The sequence below is a fragment of the Podarcis erhardii genome (genome assembly GCF_964252035.2).
Source record: "Podarcis erhardii genome assembly, chromosome: 15".
Lineage (NCBI taxonomy): Eukaryota > Metazoa > Chordata > Lepidosauria > Squamata > Lacertidae > Podarcis > Podarcis erhardii.
Genome location: NC_138505.1, coordinates 25,195,096 through 25,213,183, shown reverse-complemented (window position 1 = coordinate 25,213,183; position 18,088 = coordinate 25,195,096). Strand labels below are relative to the sequence as shown.

The following is an 18,088-nucleotide window of genomic DNA, read 5'->3' as shown; positions in this document are numbered from 1 at the left end:
AAGAGCCTGCTGGATCAGGATCCTGCTCTCACAGTGGCCAAGCAGATGCCCAAAAGGGAAACCTGCGAGTTGGACCAGCGCACAACAGTACTTTCTCCGCCTGTGGTTTCCAGCAACTGGTATTCAGAAGCATTTGCTGTCTTCCAATAATGGAGAGGCCATTGTGGCTAATGGCAATCAATAGTCCTTTCATTCATGAATTGGTCTAGCCATCCCTGTCTCCTGTGGCAGCAAGTTCCACAGTTTAACTATGCGCTAATCGAATAAGTCATTTCTTTTCTCAGTCCCGAATCTTCCAATCTTCACAGGATGTCCACGAGTTCTACCAGAAGCATTTTTACTCGGTATTATAGGCCAAGACATTAATAGACAAGATGTCAAACTGTCCTTATATGCAACAACAGCGGCAAAAGTATTGTTAGCCCAGAAATGGAAACAAGAAGAAATTCTGACAAAAGAAGAATGGCAGACAAAATTAATGGACTATGCAGAATTGGACAAATTGACAGGAAGGGTTCGAAACCTGCGGGACCAGAGATTTACAGAAGATTGGAAGAAGTATATGAATTATTTGAAGAGCAACTGCAATCAACAAATTTCGCTAGTAGGACTAGAAGAAGTTTTGTAAGGAGAAATATATGAAGTGTTACAAAGTAGAAAAAGATAGAGATATTGGTTATGAGTTTGAAATGTGAATAGGGAAAATAAGAAATGCATACTAATAGATTAGATTGGAAAATTTTCAGAGAGGACTGATGGAAGTAAAAAAAATTTGAATAAGATGTAAAAGTATGTTTATTTACCGTTGAAAATGATACGTTAAAAAACAAATTTAAAAATTTTTATATAGGATGTCCACGAGTTCTAGCATTAAAATATAGTTAAAATCCCAGGTTCAAAGAAGAGGAATTTGGCAAACTGGCTTCGTAAACACAGAGGCCTGTATCATAACTGCTCGGAATCTCAGAGTGAGTCAGTTCATGCAATTGTAGGTTACTTGGGGAGATTATTAACACACTTCTACAACTCGTCCAGGATTTAAGAGCAGCCTCGCTGGACCAGACCAAAGGTCCATCTCATTTAGCTTTGCCCAACCTGGTGCAATCTAACAGAACACATTTTTTTAATGTTAGTTTCTCTGACGTATGCGTTTCTTCCCACACTTTACCCTAGTCAATGTATCTCTGAGCACATTACTTGGTTGGAGAACCAGATTGCAAAATTCAGAGAAGCACGAATTTCAACGGATGGCTGAGTTTCGGTTCATGCATTGTTCCAGAAAGTGTGATTTCGGGAAGGTTTGCTTTTAACCTGGATAGCTCAGTTGGCTAGAGCAGGCATAGGCAAACTTGGCCCTCCAGATATTTTTTGGGACTACAATTCCCATCATCCCTGACCCATGAGGGATCATGGGAGTTGTAGTCCCAAAACATCTAGAGGGCCGAGCTTGCCTATGCCTGGGCTAGAGTGTGGTGCTGATAATGCCAAGGTTGCAGGTTCGATCCCTGCATATTCCTGCACTGCAGAGAGTTGGACTGGATTATTCTCAGGGTCCCTGCCAACTGATATGAGAAAGGAATCTAATTTCTGCCCCACCCCTTTCTCCAGGTGAGCCCCTGTGCAAAACACAAAAAGATCAACAGAAGCGTGGGTTACTGGGATTTGGAAATACTCCCAACCCCTTCATCTTGAGATCTGCAAGAGCTCTCAAGAGATGGATGGCAAGGGGACCCAAATGAGCCCTTGAGAACTCAAGCACTTTTTCCTCAATACTCTGTCAAAGAAAGTCATCTATTCAGCCAGAGGATGCATCTATTCAGCTTTGGGGAGCAATGCATTTGCTCTTCTGATTATAAGGCAAGAGCTTCTATCCCATTTTCGAACTTTCGTTTCGCACTGCGGTGCTTATTGCGTCATGGAACTGCAGTTGTTTTTTTAAAAATTATATTTATTAAGATTTTACAACAAGTTTTAGCATAATCAAAAATTCAAATTAGATTTTACACTTTCAGTTAAACCCCCCCCCCCAACTTCTCTTTCTGGTTTATAGCATACAGTGGTACCTCGGTTACAGACACTTCAGGTTACAGACGCTTCAGGTTCCAGACTCTTTTAACCCAGAAATAGTACCTTGGGTTAAGAACTTTGCTTCAGGATGAGAACAGAAATCGTGTTCCGTCGGCGCGGCAGCAGAAGGAGGCCCCATTAGCTAAAGTGGTGCTCAGGTTAAGAACAGTTTCAGGTTAAGAATGGACCTCCAGAACGAATTAAGTACTTAACCCGAGGCACCACTGTATTGATTTCTTCTGCATATAATTTATATGCCTTATGTACTAAAATGAACGTTGTACCTTGTTAGTCTGTTCTTAAGATTTTAACCTCATTTTTCTATTTTCTATTTATATTTGTCCATTGTAAATGTATTACTCGAATCCTGCAAGTGAGTTCATTTCAATGCATTGTTTCCGTAAATACATCATAAAAGGTTCTCAATCTTTTTTAAGTCATGGTTGTCCTTATCTTTGAGTTCAGCATATTCCATCAACTTTTCTTGCTATTGTTTTTCATTGGTATTTCATCGCTTTTCCATCTTTAAGCTAATAAAATTCTAGCCGCTGTTGTCGCATACATAAATAGATTCTTCTTGTCTTTTGGTAAATCTTGACCTACAATACCTAATAAAAACGCTTCTGGTCTTTTTAACAAAGGTTATCTTGAACATTTTTTTCATTTCATTATAAATCATATCCCAATAATTTCTAATTATTTTACAATTCCACCACATATGAAAAAGGTACCTTCCTTTTCTTTGTATTTTCAGCACTTGTTGGAACTTTTTCAACACATTTTTGCCATTTTCACCGGTGTAATATACCATCTATACATCATTTTCATATACAGTGGTACCTCGGGTTAAGTACTTAATTCGTTCCGGAGGTCCGTTCTTAATCTGAAACTGTTCTTAACCTGAAGCACCACTTTAGCTAATGGGGCCTGCCGCTGTCACTGCACCGCCGCTGCATGATTTCTGTTCTCATCCTGAAGCAAAGTTCTTAACCCGAGGTAATATTTCTGGTCTAGCAGAGTCTGTAACCTGAAGCGTATGTAACCTGAAGCATATGTAACCCAAGGTACCACTGTAATTCTCTTTCAGCAATATACAATCCGTAAATTTAAAATTATTTTTCCATAACTTTCCCCAATCTTCCATTTGTATATTGTGTCCTATATCTTGTGACTTTATCTGGAACTGCAGCTTTTTGACTGATAAGTCACACAGAATCACCCTCACATCAGTGGGCATGGTGTGATGTAATAAAGACCATCACTAGGCATTGATGCTAATCCTCTGCCCTTTGTGCTTCTGTTATAGGATTTTTCCTGATTTCTGAGAACTCCGGAGGAGGCCCATCTCTTAATCCCACCACCCACACAGGCGCTCCTGCTGGGCACACAGAAAAGGGCCTTCTTGGTGGCTGCTCCCAGACTGTGAAACTCCCTCCCAGGAAAAGCTAGACTGGCTCCGTCCTTGTTCTCTTTCTGCCAGCAGGCAAAGGCTGTTTTATTCCCACAGGCCATTGCGAACTGTCTTTTTTTCTTTTTCTTTCTAATGAAAGGACTTTTAAGAGTGCTGTGCTGTTTTTATTATCTGTATTTCAAAAGATTTGTGTTATATACTGTTTAAACTCTCTTCTAATTTAATTACTTTTTAAAGATTACCTTTTATATGATTTTAGCTATTTGTATTTTATCTGTCTAGCTTTAATTTGTGTAAGATGCCTTGGGTCCTGGTCTGGGGGGAAAGGTGGGATGATGAGGATGATGATGATGATGATGATGATGATGATGGCGCCAGGTTAATAATAATAGTCCCAGGTTACGAGGACTACCGATGGATTCCCCCACCCCACCCCACCCCTGGAATCAAGGAACATGGAAATGAGTGTTAAACATGCTATATATCACATTAGTTTTCCAGAAGTGGCCTTTATGCCCTGTGAAAGCTCAAGCACAATGTGGGAATTAGCAGTTAGGCAAACTCTGGGGAAATGGAATTAACAGCTACATGAATGAAGCTGGACATGACCCAGCTCATTAGAAAGCCTGTTTTCAACGCTTAATAATAATAATAATTTTTTATTTATACCCTGCCCATCTGGCTGGGTCACCCCAGCCACCCTGGGCGGCTTCCAACAAAGTATTAAAATACAGTGGTCTGTTAAACATTCAAAGCTTCCCTAAGCAGGGCTGCCTTCAGATGTCTTCTAAAAGTCTGGTAGTTGTTTTTCTCTTTGACATCTGGTGGGAGGGCATTCCACAGGGCGGGTGCCACTACCGAAAAGGACCTCTGCCTGGTTCCCTGTAACTTGGCTTCTCGCAGCGAGGGAACCGCCAGAAGGCCCTCGGAGCTGGACCTCAGTGTCTGGGCAGAACGATGGGAGTGGAGGCGCTCCTTCAGGTATACTGGACCTGACTCTCTGGGCAGCTCCCAACACTCTGGGCGGCTCCCAACAGAACAAGTATAGCTCCCCACGGAACATTCGCACCCCAAAGCTTTGACCCCATTTCTTTGCTAAGAGTGTGGAAACTGAAGCAATGCAGGCAGTGGCCAACCTGAGAGAACACCCTTACTCCCACAGAGCAATGAGGCAAAGAAGCTTCAGATCATGCAGAGTCTCGGAGCACCTTAGAGACTAAAACCTTGTATTAAGAACATAAGGACAGCCTGGTGGGTCAGGTCACTGGCCCACCTAGTCCAGCCTCCTGCTGTCACAGTGGCCGCCGAAATGCCTGGGGGAAACCCACAAGCAGGACCTGAGCACAAGAGCAACATTCTCCCCACCTGTGGTTCCCAGCAGCTAATGTTCAGAAGCATTGCTGCCTCCAACTGTGGCTAGCATGAATTTGTCCACCCTCTTTTAAAGTTATACAAGTTGGAGGCCACCACTGCGTCTTGTGGGAGTGAGTTCCACAGTTTAACTAAGCACCGTTTGAAGTGCTTCCTTTTATCTGTCCTGCCAAGGCTTAGGGCAGAATAAGCATGCTGACAATTCATTACAGAAATCATTGACAATAAAAATATGATAATACTATTAATTTATTATTTACACCCCGCCCATCTGGCTGGGTTTCCCCAGCCACTCTGGGTGGCTCCCAACAGAACGAAAAGCACAATAAAACATCAGACATTAAAAATTTCCCTAAACAGGGCTGCCTTCACGAAACAACTCTTGCGCCCAGCTGGGAATGCTGTGCAGGCTAAGGCTGTTATCCTACATAAGCATAAAGGTAAAGGGACCCCTGACCACTAGGTCCAGTCATGGCCGACTCTGGAGTTGCGGCGCTCATCTCGCTTTATTGGCGGAGGGAGCCGGCATACAGCTTCTGGGTCATGTGGCCAGCATGACTAAGTCGCTTCTGGCGAACCAGAGCAGCGCACGGAAACGCCGCTTACCTTCCCACTGGAGTGGTACCTATTTATCTACTTGCACTTTGACATGCTTTCAAACTGCTAGGATGGCAGGAGCAGGGACTGAGCAACGGGAGCTCACCCCGTTGCGGGGATTCGAACCGCCAACCTTCTGATCGGCAAGTCCTAGGCTCTGTGGTTTAACCCACCGCGCCACCTGCGTCCCTCTACATAAGCATACTTGGGTGCATAAGCCCTTTTCAGCTCAGTTAAGACCAGTTTCTCAGGGTTAGGATCTGGCTTCCACAACAATGCAATGTGGAGTTGGGAAAATCCTGTTCTGTTCAGCCTAGTGGATCAGGTTGCAAAACCAGTCCTGCAAGACGCTGTTGAGGTTTCACGGAAGGTCCTAATCTGAAGGTTGAGATCTTTCAAACAGTTGAACTACCAGAGATTATTTCCAAATAAACCTGTTGGTCCTGGGATGAAACCTTTTAATGCAAATTAAAGCCGGCTTTTAGACTTTACATGCCCAACCAAAAAAATACAGTAGAGGTGACATCTTAGCATGCAGAACTACAGTTCCTACGATTCTTTAATCGCCAGGACTATCACTGCAGATGGTGACAGCAGTCACGAAATTAAAAGATGCCTGCTTCTTGGGAGAAAAGCAATGACAAACCTAGACAGCATCTTAAAAAGCAGAGACATCACCTTGCCAACAAAGACCCGTATAGTTAAAGCTATTGTTTTCCAAGTAGTGATGTATGGAAGTGAAAGCTGGACCATAAGGAAGGCTGATCGCCAAAGAATTTATGCTTTTGAATTATGGTGCTGGAGGAAACTCTTGAGAGTCCCATGGACTGCAAGAAGATCAAACCTATCCATTCTTAAGGAAATCAGCCCTGAGTGCTCACTGGAATGACAGATCGTGAAGCTGAGGCTCCAATACTTTGGCCACCTCATGAGAGGAGAAGACTCCCTGGAAAAGACCCTGATGTTGGGAAAGATGGAGGGCACAAGGAGAAGGGGACGACAGAGGACGAGATGGCTGGACAGTGTTCTCGAAGCTACCAGCATGAGTTTGACCAGACTGCGGGAGGCAGTGGAAGACAGAAGTGTCTGGCGTGCTCTGGTCCAGGGGGTCACGAAGAGTCGGACGCGACTAAACGACTAAACAACAACATTAAAGTGGTACAGTTGAGCTTTAAATATACAGCGTGAATGCAGCCTGGGGGTGAGGACCAGCTTCAAATCCCCACCCAGCTGCTGGCCGACCTCAGGCCAATCGCTCTCAACCTAACCTTCCTTGTTTCCTGCTTGGCAGGGGGTTGGACTCGATGGCCCTTGTGGTCTCTTCCAACTCTATGATTCTATGATTCTAGGGTGTTGCAAGGAGGTGATGCATGAAATAAACACACTGACCGTTGGCAACAGCGATAGTTGATAACACAAAACAAGCTCTGGGGGCAAAGGGCAGCATATAAGTGTAAGAAGATAAAATAGTTAGACATGGGAGAGTGACAACCAGCGAAGGGCATAGTCAGGAAATTGCTTGCAAGAAAATGATACAGTGCCCTGGCCCATCTCTGCAAACAGAAGAATTAAGCCACCTTCCTCCAAACTGGTGCTGTTGAAATGCTACAACTCCCATCACCCTCCACCAGCGCTGCCATGCATTTTAACAAACTAATAACATGTATTTCAAAAAGCAAAAGAAGATTCTTAAAAAACGGACAGACAAAACTAGTTTGCTTAGAATGGATTTCCAGTGAAAACCTGCTTTGCTTAGAATGGATTTCCAGTGAGTTCAACAGAACTTGCATGCCTAGGACCCCACAATTAGTAATTCACCGTGGCTACTCAGAAGTAAGTCCTGCTGAATGCCATGGGGTCCTGCTCCACATGAGTTAAGACTGCATGATTCTAAACAGGACTACCCGGCTTCTGAAATGCTTTCTCTGGAGTAAGCCCCAACTAAGTTCAATGGGACTTGCTTCCCAAGAAATTAAGTTTTAAGGTAACAGGAGGCTGTTCCTGGGCAGTCACCTGACTGAATGATTACTCGGGAGTAAGCCCCGCAGACTTAAATAGGTATTTCTCCGCAGCAAATGCAGTTTCCGGGGACTGGATCCAATGTCAGCCCTACTCAGAGTAGACCTATTGAAGTGAATGGACATCACAAACTTAGTTTCGTTCATTCCAACGGGTCTCCTCAAAGTATAACTTAGTTGAACCGCAACAGTTGTTCCCAGAACACGTTTACTCGGGAGTAAATCCCATTGAGTTGAGTGGGGTTCTTACTCCCGAGTAAAAGCATGCCGAGGTTCGCAGCCCACGCACCTGGAGACGGCTTTCGTGAGCACCGGGTAGAGGCGCAGCAGGAGCAAGTAGCGCGCTAGCAGCTTCTGGGGCAGCGGCCCCGATTCGGGCTTGGAAAGCGCCGGAGACATCGCGCAGACGAGCCGGACGGAGGAGCAAAGAAAAAAGCGCTCCGGGAGGTCCACTGCGCATGCGCTTCAGCGGCTGCCACCGAAAAGCTGGGCTAGCCACGCCCACTCAGCGGTATCTACCCCCGAAATGAGCCAATCAGAGGGGAGAAGGCGGGCATTACGACACAATAAGTGGGCGTGGCGTAGAAAGCAGGAGAAACAGTCACACACAAGAGTCCTAAACTTTGGCGCCTGGGAGGGGGCGGAGCCGGACTCGAATGTGGGCGGGACGGTTAGCTGAGGCGAAAAAAATTAGCCAATGAAAAGAGGGATAAGGAGCCGGGTGGTGCGCGTAGGGGCGGAGCTAGCCTTTGCTTGTGAGGAGACTTTGACAGCGAGCGGGAAGGCGGAGCCACTTCTTTCTTTCTTTTCTCCTGGGGGTGGATTCCTCTTCTCCTACTGGCTGCGGGAGGATAGGGGCGGTCTCACTGGCGGAACCATGATTGGCGGCGGCTCTCGGATGACAGCGGGTGGCGCGCTTGTTTGCTCGCTCGCGGGAACGGGGAATCTCGCGCGGTTTCTGAGAGCGCGCGAAACTCAGTCTGGCAGGGATGGCGTATTGGAGAGGCGGCGGGCGGCGTCGCCGGTGGGGAACGGAGGCCCCCGCAGAAGGCGGCGAGGGAGAGGCGCCGCCGCGGTGAGGAAAGCGGGGCGGAGGGCCCCCCTCAGAACATGTACAGAGTGTCATTTGGCAGGAACTGGGGCTTTTATGGGCGGGTGGGGAGCACCTGAGCATGGGCAGAGTGCGTTCGCCGCCAGTGCAGGGTTGCCCCTGAACTTGTGCAGAGTGCATTTCTCCCGAATCCGTTGGGGAAGGGATTGGCATTTGTGGATCCTCTGTACATGTGCAGAGTGCATTCACGGTCACAGGAAGCCGGATATACTCATAGTGTATTTCTTGGGAAAGGGATTGGCATTTGTGTAAGAACATGGAAAATAACTGCCCTGAGACCTCCGGGTACAGGGCGGTATATAAATTCAATTAATAATAATAATAAAATTAAATTCCCCAGAGTGACAGGGGAAACCTAGCCAGATGGGCAGGGTATAAATACAATTTGTATTTTATTATTTTATTCTATTCTATTCTATTCTATTCTTTCCCTTTCCCTTTCCCTTTCCTTTTTCCTTTTTCCTTTTTCCTTTTTCCTTTTTCCTTTTTCCTTTTTCCTTTTTCCTTTTTCCTTTCCTTTTCCTTTTTCCTTTCCTTTTTCCTTTCCTTTCCTTTCTCCTTTCCTTTCCTTTTTCCTTTCCTTTCCTTTTTCCTTTCCTTTTTCCTTTCCTTTTTCCTTTCCTTTCCTTTTTCCTTTCCTTTTTCCTTTCCTTTTTCCTTTCCTTTTTCCTTTCCTTTCCTTTCCACCCCACATATCTGACTGGGTTTCCCAACCACCCTGGGCGGCTCCCAACAGACTATTAAAAACACAATAAAACATCAAACTTTACAAACTTCCCTAAACAGGGCTGCCTTCAAATGTCTTCTAAAAGTCAGATAGTTGTTTATTTCTGATAGTTGTTTATTTCTGATAGTTGACATCTGATGGGAGGGCGTTTCACAGGGTGGGTGCCACTACCGAGAAGGCCCTCTGCCTGGTTCCCTGTAACCTCATAATAATAATAATCTGGGTATACGAACCTGAAAATGTATCCCAGATTGGATCTCCTTAACTACTAGAAGGAGCTATAGGCCAGAACCTTTTCCATAGTGCCTCACTCCCATCGATCCCAAGTGGGATCAGACAAGCCCCATTGCACGCTAATTTAATTAAGTTCTGTATATTATTATTATATTTCTATAATGCCCTTCATCCGAAGATCCCAGAGTGTTTTTCAATATAAAAACACAAAGATGCATAACGTAGTAACAAAACAAACCAATAAACCCCCACATGCAGTTTAAAGGGCCATATATTATTTAATTAGCCAAAGGCCTAGGAGAACAGGAATGTTTTTACCTTAAACAAGATTTTTATGGGCTTTGGGAATAATTAAAATATGCAAGGTGGGCGTTATTTTTAAGCTCCCCCCCCCCATTTATTTTGTAGTATGTTACTGTATAACTTGGTTAGAAATGGATATTTTAAATGTTTAATTATTTGCTGTATTTTTAATGGGTTTGTGCTGTATATGGCTGCAAACTGCCTTGGAAGGCATTTTTGCCTAAAAAGTGGTTTTAAAAGTCTATTAACTAAATAAAATAATGTCAAAGAGCACCTGCCATTTTTCTCAACAAATGAAGGCGTCTCGGATGCCTGCAAAGGGTTTTTCCTATAGTACCCAGAGCTGAAGTAAACACCAGCCTGTAAAATAAACACACACAAAAGTGTGTACAGATTGAATTTCCCTCACCCTTGAAATTTTTCGGCTCTTGGTCCTACAACCTGTTTTTTGTTGCCATGGGTGATCAGTTTTTATTTTTCATTAAATGTATTTATTTGAAGCATTTTGTGTCTTGCTTTATCTGAAAAAGCTCAGAATAGCTTGTGAAAATCAGTAATAAGGTAAATTAAGTCAGCGTGAGTAATTCCCACCCCAATTTTACATTATAAAATACAGTTATTTACTTCAGTTGGAGAATAAAGTATTTTCATCTCCAACCACTAGTAAATCTATTTGCTTCTAGCTTCTGGTGTATTCAAACATATTTTTGCAGCCTTTAGGACTAGAAGCCAGTTTTTCCTTTTTTTATTTGAAAGTTGAGTCATGGGGAACCCACTTATGGCCCGGGCTACAACCACTTCGGTAAGCTGTGTAGCAAAAGTTTTTTTTTCTTTTCACTGTTCTCAGTGTTTGCTCCAGCTTCTGTTTTATGTGGTGCTGATGTTTCTTCCCTTCTCTTGCCACAGGGATGATAGCGCCTCGTTTTCTGCCCTCAAGCGTTTGGAGCGCACCCAGTGGACTGACAAGATCGATGCGCAATTTGGGTTTGAGAGGATGAAAGAACCAGGCGAAAGGACAGGATGGTTGATCAACATGCACCCTGTGGGTACCAGCACGTTTTCCTTTAGCATCTCATGTGTAAAGCTCATAAGTGATTGTTTTGCTAAAGAGCCTGTGTGCAGCAGCAGCAGCTAGAATATTGGGCTAGGACCTGAGAGACCAGGGTTCAAATGCCCTCTCGGCTGTTCTGGTGATAAAAGGGAACAGGGAGAGCCATAGATGCCACCTTGAGTTCCTTGTAAGAAATGAAATAACAATAGCATGCTTAAATTAGTTTATTTCTGTGGTTGCCATGGAGGGAGGTGTGAGAAATTGAGTTTAGAGCAGGCCATTCCAAAGATGGCGTCATTGGAAGGTTCAGTATGGAGAACGAATGTTGTCTGCAGTTGGCCAAGATAGGGACAGAAAATGACCTTTGGTTTTACTGCCCCAGTTGAAAAATCTACTAATAAGGTTCATTGCATAACTATGCTTAGCCCCACTCACTTGTCCTGTCAGGGTGACATCACAGTAATACACTATATGATGCAACAAACCCCAGATTGCCCTTAATGTTACTCCAGAATTTATCAATGTCAACATAAACTGCCTGGAGCCTTCATTTCACCACACAGGCAGCTTAGTACTCACACCTTGTATATTAAAGTTTTATACGGCTTATCCGTGGTTACTTTTCCTCCCTTCTTTCCAGGCGTGGCCCGCAATTTAAAGCTTCATGTCTGAGCACCCTTTTTTCCCCGCCAGACTTTTCCCCATGAAAACTCGCTCTTTAAAGCTCCATCAGAGCAAATGTTAAATTCACGGAAAACTTGGAATGGATGTTTGCTCTGATTGAACTTTAAAGAGTGGGTTTTCGCAGGGAAAGTTCAGGGCAAACGAAAACACTTAGACATAGAACGGAGCAAAAGGTAAGTGTGGAAAAGCTCATGGTTGATGTAACTTCACTCAAAATGAGTCCTGAAATGATTTAAAGGGACAACAACATGAAATTAAAATGAAAACTTCTTTTTCAAGAAACTCTGTGATTCCAGGACACAGAATCCTGCTCCAAGGTGAAACATTACTATTATTGGTAATTGCAGATTAGTACAACTAAGGAGTCGGATAACAATATAGATGTAAAATGAAGAGTCCTATGTTGAGGAAATGGCATTGTCTGTCTGTTTGATTGATCTTGCTGCCTTTGTCTGATTTAGACGGAGGTGTTAGATGAGGATAAACGTTTGGTCAGCGCTGTGGATTACTATTTCATACAGGAGGACGGAAGCAGGTTTAAGGTGAGTCCAACAGAGCAGTGTGAGACCAATTAATGGCAGACCACATTAAGAGCCTACTGGAAATTTGAGAAGGGAGCAGGGTGGGGAGGTGGTGGGACATTTTAACATACGCCAAATCAAGCTGCTTGCCTCCCTTTCGATGTGGGAGTCTGCAGAGCAGTGGTTTTCAAACTATGTCCTCATGAGCCCAGAAACCAGAGAGTGATCTAATTTGGCCTATTTATTTAACTTCTATTCGTAAACAAAGCTAAGCTGTCAACTGAGCCTGATGTTGTACTTATAATTCATTGTTGCTACTGAACTTTAAAAATTGAAAATCTTACACAGAAAATTTAAGCACTGGAAAACTTTTTAGTACATTTCCCTCCCTGCCTTCATAATATATGATTGCGTGGGGCTCACTGTTTTTTGTTTGTTTCCTAGGTGGCACTGCCCTATAGGCCATACTTCTACATTGCAACCCAAAAGGTTAGTATAGACATCCCAGGGACTTGTACCTGAAATTGCAGTCCTTGAATGAACCCTTCCACCATTTGAAATGCTTTAGCTGTAAGCATGCCATACAAGGAAAGAGGAGGGATGAGGCAGGCTAAAAAGCTCTGATTTCATGGCAGCTATGCTTGGTTTGTGATTTAACACTGAAGGGGTTCCTTGGAAATGAAGGGCTCTCAATGAGAAGCTTAGCTGCTGGTGAGCCTCTGAGCCCAATTCAAGGTGTTGATACTAGCATATAAGGCCCTAAATGGGTTGGGACCCAAATACCTAAAAATATCCCAATATCAACAATCTTGTTGGGCAGGTGAGGCCTTGTTGCTGGTGCCATCACCGGGGCTGCCTAGTTGGCGTTATTGTCAGCACCGCCCTTGAGCCAGTGTCACCAACTGGACTCATCCACTCAGCCCCAACTGGGCTAGGCAAGCTGGGTAGCACTTCCAGAGACCACCTTCTGCACAGGAACAGGTCAAAGTGCTGTGGACTCACAGCTTAGAGTTGTGAGCACCAGATTCACTTCCACAAGAAGACAGTCGTCGCACAGCAGAGTATAGCAGAGCATAAACGACTCGGAGAGCAGCTCTGTAGAATATCTTCTTTATTCTATCTACAACTATAATACACAACTATATACAGAGCTAAATGAGGTCTAAATGAAAATGCTGAACTGCACTGAGTGTCTGCAGCTGCTCTTAGCAGCAACCTTATCTATACACACGATCTCTCTCTAACATTCAGTCTCTCTCTCTCTCTGACACTGATGTGAGGCTGGAGCGGAATAAGTAGAGAGCAGAAAACGCCCCTCCTCTCTGGAGAATCAGCAGAGAACATCAGCAGATTCTTGGATATGGGAGGGGTGAAATCTCAGTTATCACATGACAGAGCCTTCTCCATTTGAGGAATGCCCTTTCTGCTGAAGTGTGTCTGTCTCCCTTGTTATTGACGTCCAGGAGGAGATTAAAAACATCCATGTCCCCCCCACCTCCACCCCCGCCATTTGATGGCTGAAATGCACTGTTCCTGTCAGCCCTGTGATAACTGGCTGAAAGCATGTTTTTAAACCGTTAAAAAAAATAAAGGAAGACTATGGATGTGTTTGCTCTTTCAGGAGGACTGCTAGGGTATAAATAAAATAAGTAATAATAATCAGCAATGGGTGTCTTCTCTGAAGCTTGCCTAGCACTACTGCAATGTCCAATTGCAGGAGATTGTTGGGCACATTTTAGTTACATTCTCAGATCAACAGGGAGGCCCAGCAAGGCAAACCTTCCCGCTTGATTTGAGTGGACCCCTTCCATTGGCCTAAATTCCTCCACAGTGTACAAGGCTGACCTTTGACACCTGGTAGACAGATATAGGATCCCCTCCAGTCTTCTGGCTGTGAATTGTTTTAACTGATTCTGATGCTGTATTTCTACATTGCCGTCACCCACTCTGGGACCTTATGGTGAAAGTAGGGTAAAAAAATCCAGTTTATAACAATTGTTTAGACTATACCACGTGGCAACTGTTCCCTGAGGATAGAGCGCGCGAAAGGTGGAGCTTGGGCCTGTGGAGCTTGGGCCTGTGGCCTATCAGCGTCGCTGATGCCTGGTTGTCTCTTCAGGGTTGTGACCGAGAAGTGTCGTCCTTCCTTTCCAAGAAGTTCCAGGGCAAAATAGCAAAACTGGACACCGTACCCAAAGAGGACTTGGACCTGGTAAGAAATGCCTTTGCTGATATGGCTGTAAATGTTTTAGTTGCTCAAGCATTTAGGAAAGGAGAGGTGAACTGTTGGAGTATACAGAGATGATGAAACTGATGGGGAAGATCTGAAACCAGGAAGATCTAAGCATTTTCTAAAGACTGGAGTAAATACGTAATTTATTGAAAAGACCACTGTAAACAGTTAAAATCTTTGGCACTTGTAATGTGGAATTATTTATGATAATTGTGGTTATGTAACAAATGAATAATGGTGAAAGATGCAGCAAATTTAAACTTAAACATGGAACCCATGGAGGGAGAGAAGGAGGTCCGAAGGTTCAAAAGAACCTCGTATTTTAATGTTTGAAATGGTTATCTTCTACATGTATAAAATTATTTAAAACTGAATAAAAAATTATTGGGGTGGGGAGGAGAGGAGGGGTGAAGGGGTTCAAAAAAGCTGTGGTCTACAGGCTGCCCCTTCCTAAGTGTGACTCCAATATTGTTCTGACATCGTTCAGCACCAGGCAAATACTTTTTCGTTCCCCCCCTTTTTTTTCTTTGCTATTTGTACATCACCTTGAGATTTTTTGTGTGTGTGTAAGGCAATTAATTAATGGTAATCACTCCTCTAGTCTCCAGTTGGTATTATTTTGCTTCATCTTTACTTACTTCCCCCACCCCCCACTAGTCCACATGCATCTCTTAAATGAATTCTTCTTTAAAGCTTGCCTTCTTTTTATGCGCTCTCTCTCTCTCTCTCTCTCTCTTTTCCTTTCAGCCAAATCACTTGGTCGGCCTGAAACGGACCTACCTCAAGCTTTCTTTCAACACGGTGGATGACCTGGTAAAGGTGCGCAAGGAGATCACACCTGCTGTGAAGAAAAACAGGGAACGGGACCAAGCGATGGACACTTACACCGCTATGCTGACCAGGTAGAGGAGCTGCCTTAGGCCCATGGTCATTTCCATTTGGACTGAGTCAAAAAGACCCATTTGAGCCGCCTTGCGGTGATGGAGAACCTCCATACTGTGGACCAGATTGTGCCCGCCAGGTCTCCCCATTTGGCCCGCCAAACCGCAGCCACATGCCATACATCTGAGGTCCTGTATGACATCAGTAATGGAGCGGATAAAGACATGCCTGTTCCAAAAGGAGCTTTGCAGGCACTGCTGATCAGCTGGTCACTGGGGCTTCCAATGTGCTGTGCCTTTGCTGGCATGGTTTGACTTCAATGCATGGGTAAATGTAGGTTGCCTGACATCATTGTGATGACTTGTGGTAGACAGGTGGGGAAGACAAGGATGTGGCCCACCGGACAGATGCAGTTCCCTGTAAAAAAAATATGATTTTAAATAAAATAAACAAAATACAAACAATTCAAAGTCCAAATATCAAGATTACTCTGAATCTCCTGACTTCCCCCCATCCTTTCCATGCGTCCTAATGATAATATTTACAACTGCATATCAATATTTAGAAGAGTTTGGATTTGATATCCTGCTTTATCACTACCCTAAGGTGTCTCAAAGCGACTAACCGTCTCCTTTCCCTTCCTCCCCCACAACAAACACTCTGTGAGGTGAGTGGGGCTGAGAGACTTCAGAGAAGTGTGACTAGCCCAAGGTCACCCAGCAGCTGCATGTGGAGGAGTGGGGACGCGAACCCAGTTCACCAGATTACGAGTCTACCTCTCTTAACCACTACCCCACACTGGCTCTCTGTGAAAAAATTATCCAAATTTTTTATCCTCCTAAATTCCCCATACTTTCTGTTACTTTACAAGTGTGGTTAAAATCCTGCTAATGTTTTAACCTGCTTACAGTGGTTTTGTATGTCAATTATAAACTTTTTGCATTCCTTATTAAATTTCTTGTCTTCTTGGTTTCTGAGCTTCCCAGTTTATTTTTTCATTTCGGCATAGTCCATCAACTTGGTTTGCCATTCTTCTCTAGTCGGGGTTGTTTCTCCCTTCCATCTTTGGGCTATGGACAGATGCAGTTCCCTCCCCTGCTCTCTTGCTTCCTCCTCAGGTGTGTGTGTTTGGACTTGCAAGGGATTATCCTGGTGCAACCCAGACAGGTGATCTGCTGCCCTAGTTACTAGTCTATGAGCTGGGAGTGTCCCCAGCAAGCCTCAAACATTTCTTCCAGGCTCTGCCCAGACTCGTTGCTGCCAAGCCAATAGGGCTGCTTTCCACTGATGATCTCTCATCCTTTGGCTCTCCCATCAAGCAAGCCACAGAGCTTACAGAGCCAAACATCTGGAGGCTCCATAAAGAAGATTTCTGCATCCAAGCGGGAGACTGGAAGAACCAGATCATGGGCCTTAAATGTGGTCCATGCACATTTCTGAGTGATGGGGAAAGAAGCCCCAGAGAATCAGCTCCTGCACTCCTGCAACTATCAATAGTAGTAATCATCATCATAATGATACTGCTGATATGCCAAAATGGCTTCTAAGCCATTTACAGTTGCAGAACAATACTTCACTTGCCTGTCAATCCTGTGTGCAGGTAATCCTGATAATGTAAATCAGCTCCTCCTCCTTTGCAGTGCCCTTGCTGGGAACAGCCTGTCCAGCAAGGAAGAGGCTCCCTCCAAGAAGACCGCTGACCAGATGGACAACATAGTGGACATGCGGGAGTACGACGTCCCCTACCACATCCGCCTGTCGATTGATCTGAAGATCCACGTGGTGAGTGGCAACTGGGGGAGACCCGCCTTCTTTCCTACCTTGATTCCCAAACAGCTGGATACAAAAGCATTGTGCCAAAAGTTCTAAAAATGCATTTCCAGATTTTTAATTGTGGCGGGTAGGGGTTGAGCCTTTGCTACTGGCCACAGACCCTACCTCGGCGTGACTCTCCCGGTCCCTCTCCTCCCATGACAGGCTCACTGGTACAATGTCCGCTACCGAGGCAGCAGCTTCCCGCCTGAAATCACCCGCCGAGACGACCTGGTTGAACGGCCAGTGAGTATTCCTGTGGGGCAGAGCTCCTGTTTCAGCACCTGTGTGTGTGTTTCCTTCACTTGCCAGCTTTGTTTTGGTTTCTTATGCTGCATCTGTCACCAATAGCCAAATGTCTTCAGGATTCCTGTGTGCTGTGTGAGTCTACAGCATGGGTGGGGAACCTGAGGCCTAGGGGCAGAATGAGGCCCTCCCTAGTTTGTCTGTTTTGCCCCTCGGGACTCTCCATGGGCCACACCTCTGGCCCAACCCGCTGTTAGCATTTGGCCCTCAGAAAGTTACCCACAAAGGCATGTGGCCCTCAAGCTGAAAAAAGCTGCCAGTCCTGGGCTCCTCTTCTTTGACAGTCACTCGTAGCTGGGTAAGATTGTCTTCCATAAACATGGTTTTAGCAGTGAGTCCATAAGTGACTGTGGAGGCCAGTTCTGGATCCACACATCTTTCCACAGTGGGGAGGAACATAGGTTTCCGGGCAGGTCGGCTTATACTTGAGTATATATGGTGGTTGCTTTGGAAGACGATAATCAGGCATCCGCACAACATGACCAGTCCAACGAAATTGATGTTGAAGAATCATTGCTTCGGCACCGGTGATCTTTGCTTCTTCCAGTACACTGGCATTAGTTTGCCTGTCTTCCCAAGTGACGTGTAAAAATTTCCAGAGACACCATCAATGGAATCTTTCGAGGAGTTGGAGATGGCGTTCATAAGTGGTCCAGGATCTACAGCATCCTAAAGCCTATGGGCCCAAATGTCTCTAGCGCCTCTAGTGTGGGCCAGGCACACTTGCAGGAAGTGGATTTTGCAGATCAAGGATGGAGAA

The 18,088-nt window shown here is 44.8% G+C and overlaps 2 protein-coding genes across 2 annotated transcripts in view; one reads left to right on the top strand and one right to left on the bottom strand.

Moving 5' to 3' along the window:
- The window catches only part of PXMP2 (peroxisomal membrane protein 2), a 13,717-nt gene extending 5,786 nt beyond the window's left edge, over positions 1-7,931 (bottom strand). The window contains exon 1 of the mRNA XM_081840743.1: positions 7,715-7,931. Coding sequence (XP_081696869.1) covers positions 7,715-7,863 — 149 coding nt within the window. The 5' untranslated portion in view covers positions 7,864-7,931. The remainder of the gene's footprint in view (positions 1-7,714) is intronic.
- A 464-nt stretch (positions 7,932-8,395) lies between these two features.
- POLE (DNA polymerase epsilon, catalytic subunit) overlaps positions 8,396-18,088 on the top strand; it is a 53,999-nt gene continuing 44,306 nt past the window's right edge. The window contains exons 1-8 of the mRNA XM_081841682.1: positions 8,396-8,539; positions 10,746-10,881; positions 12,036-12,116; positions 12,540-12,584; positions 14,215-14,307; positions 15,076-15,230; positions 16,851-16,992; positions 17,188-17,268. Coding sequence (XP_081697808.1) covers positions 8,454-8,539; positions 10,746-10,881; positions 12,036-12,116; positions 12,540-12,584; positions 14,215-14,307; positions 15,076-15,230; positions 16,851-16,992; positions 17,188-17,268 — 819 coding nt within the window. The 5' untranslated portion in view covers positions 8,396-8,453. The remainder of the gene's footprint in view (positions 8,540-10,745; positions 10,882-12,035; positions 12,117-12,539; positions 12,585-14,214; positions 14,308-15,075; positions 15,231-16,850; positions 16,993-17,187; positions 17,269-18,088) is intronic.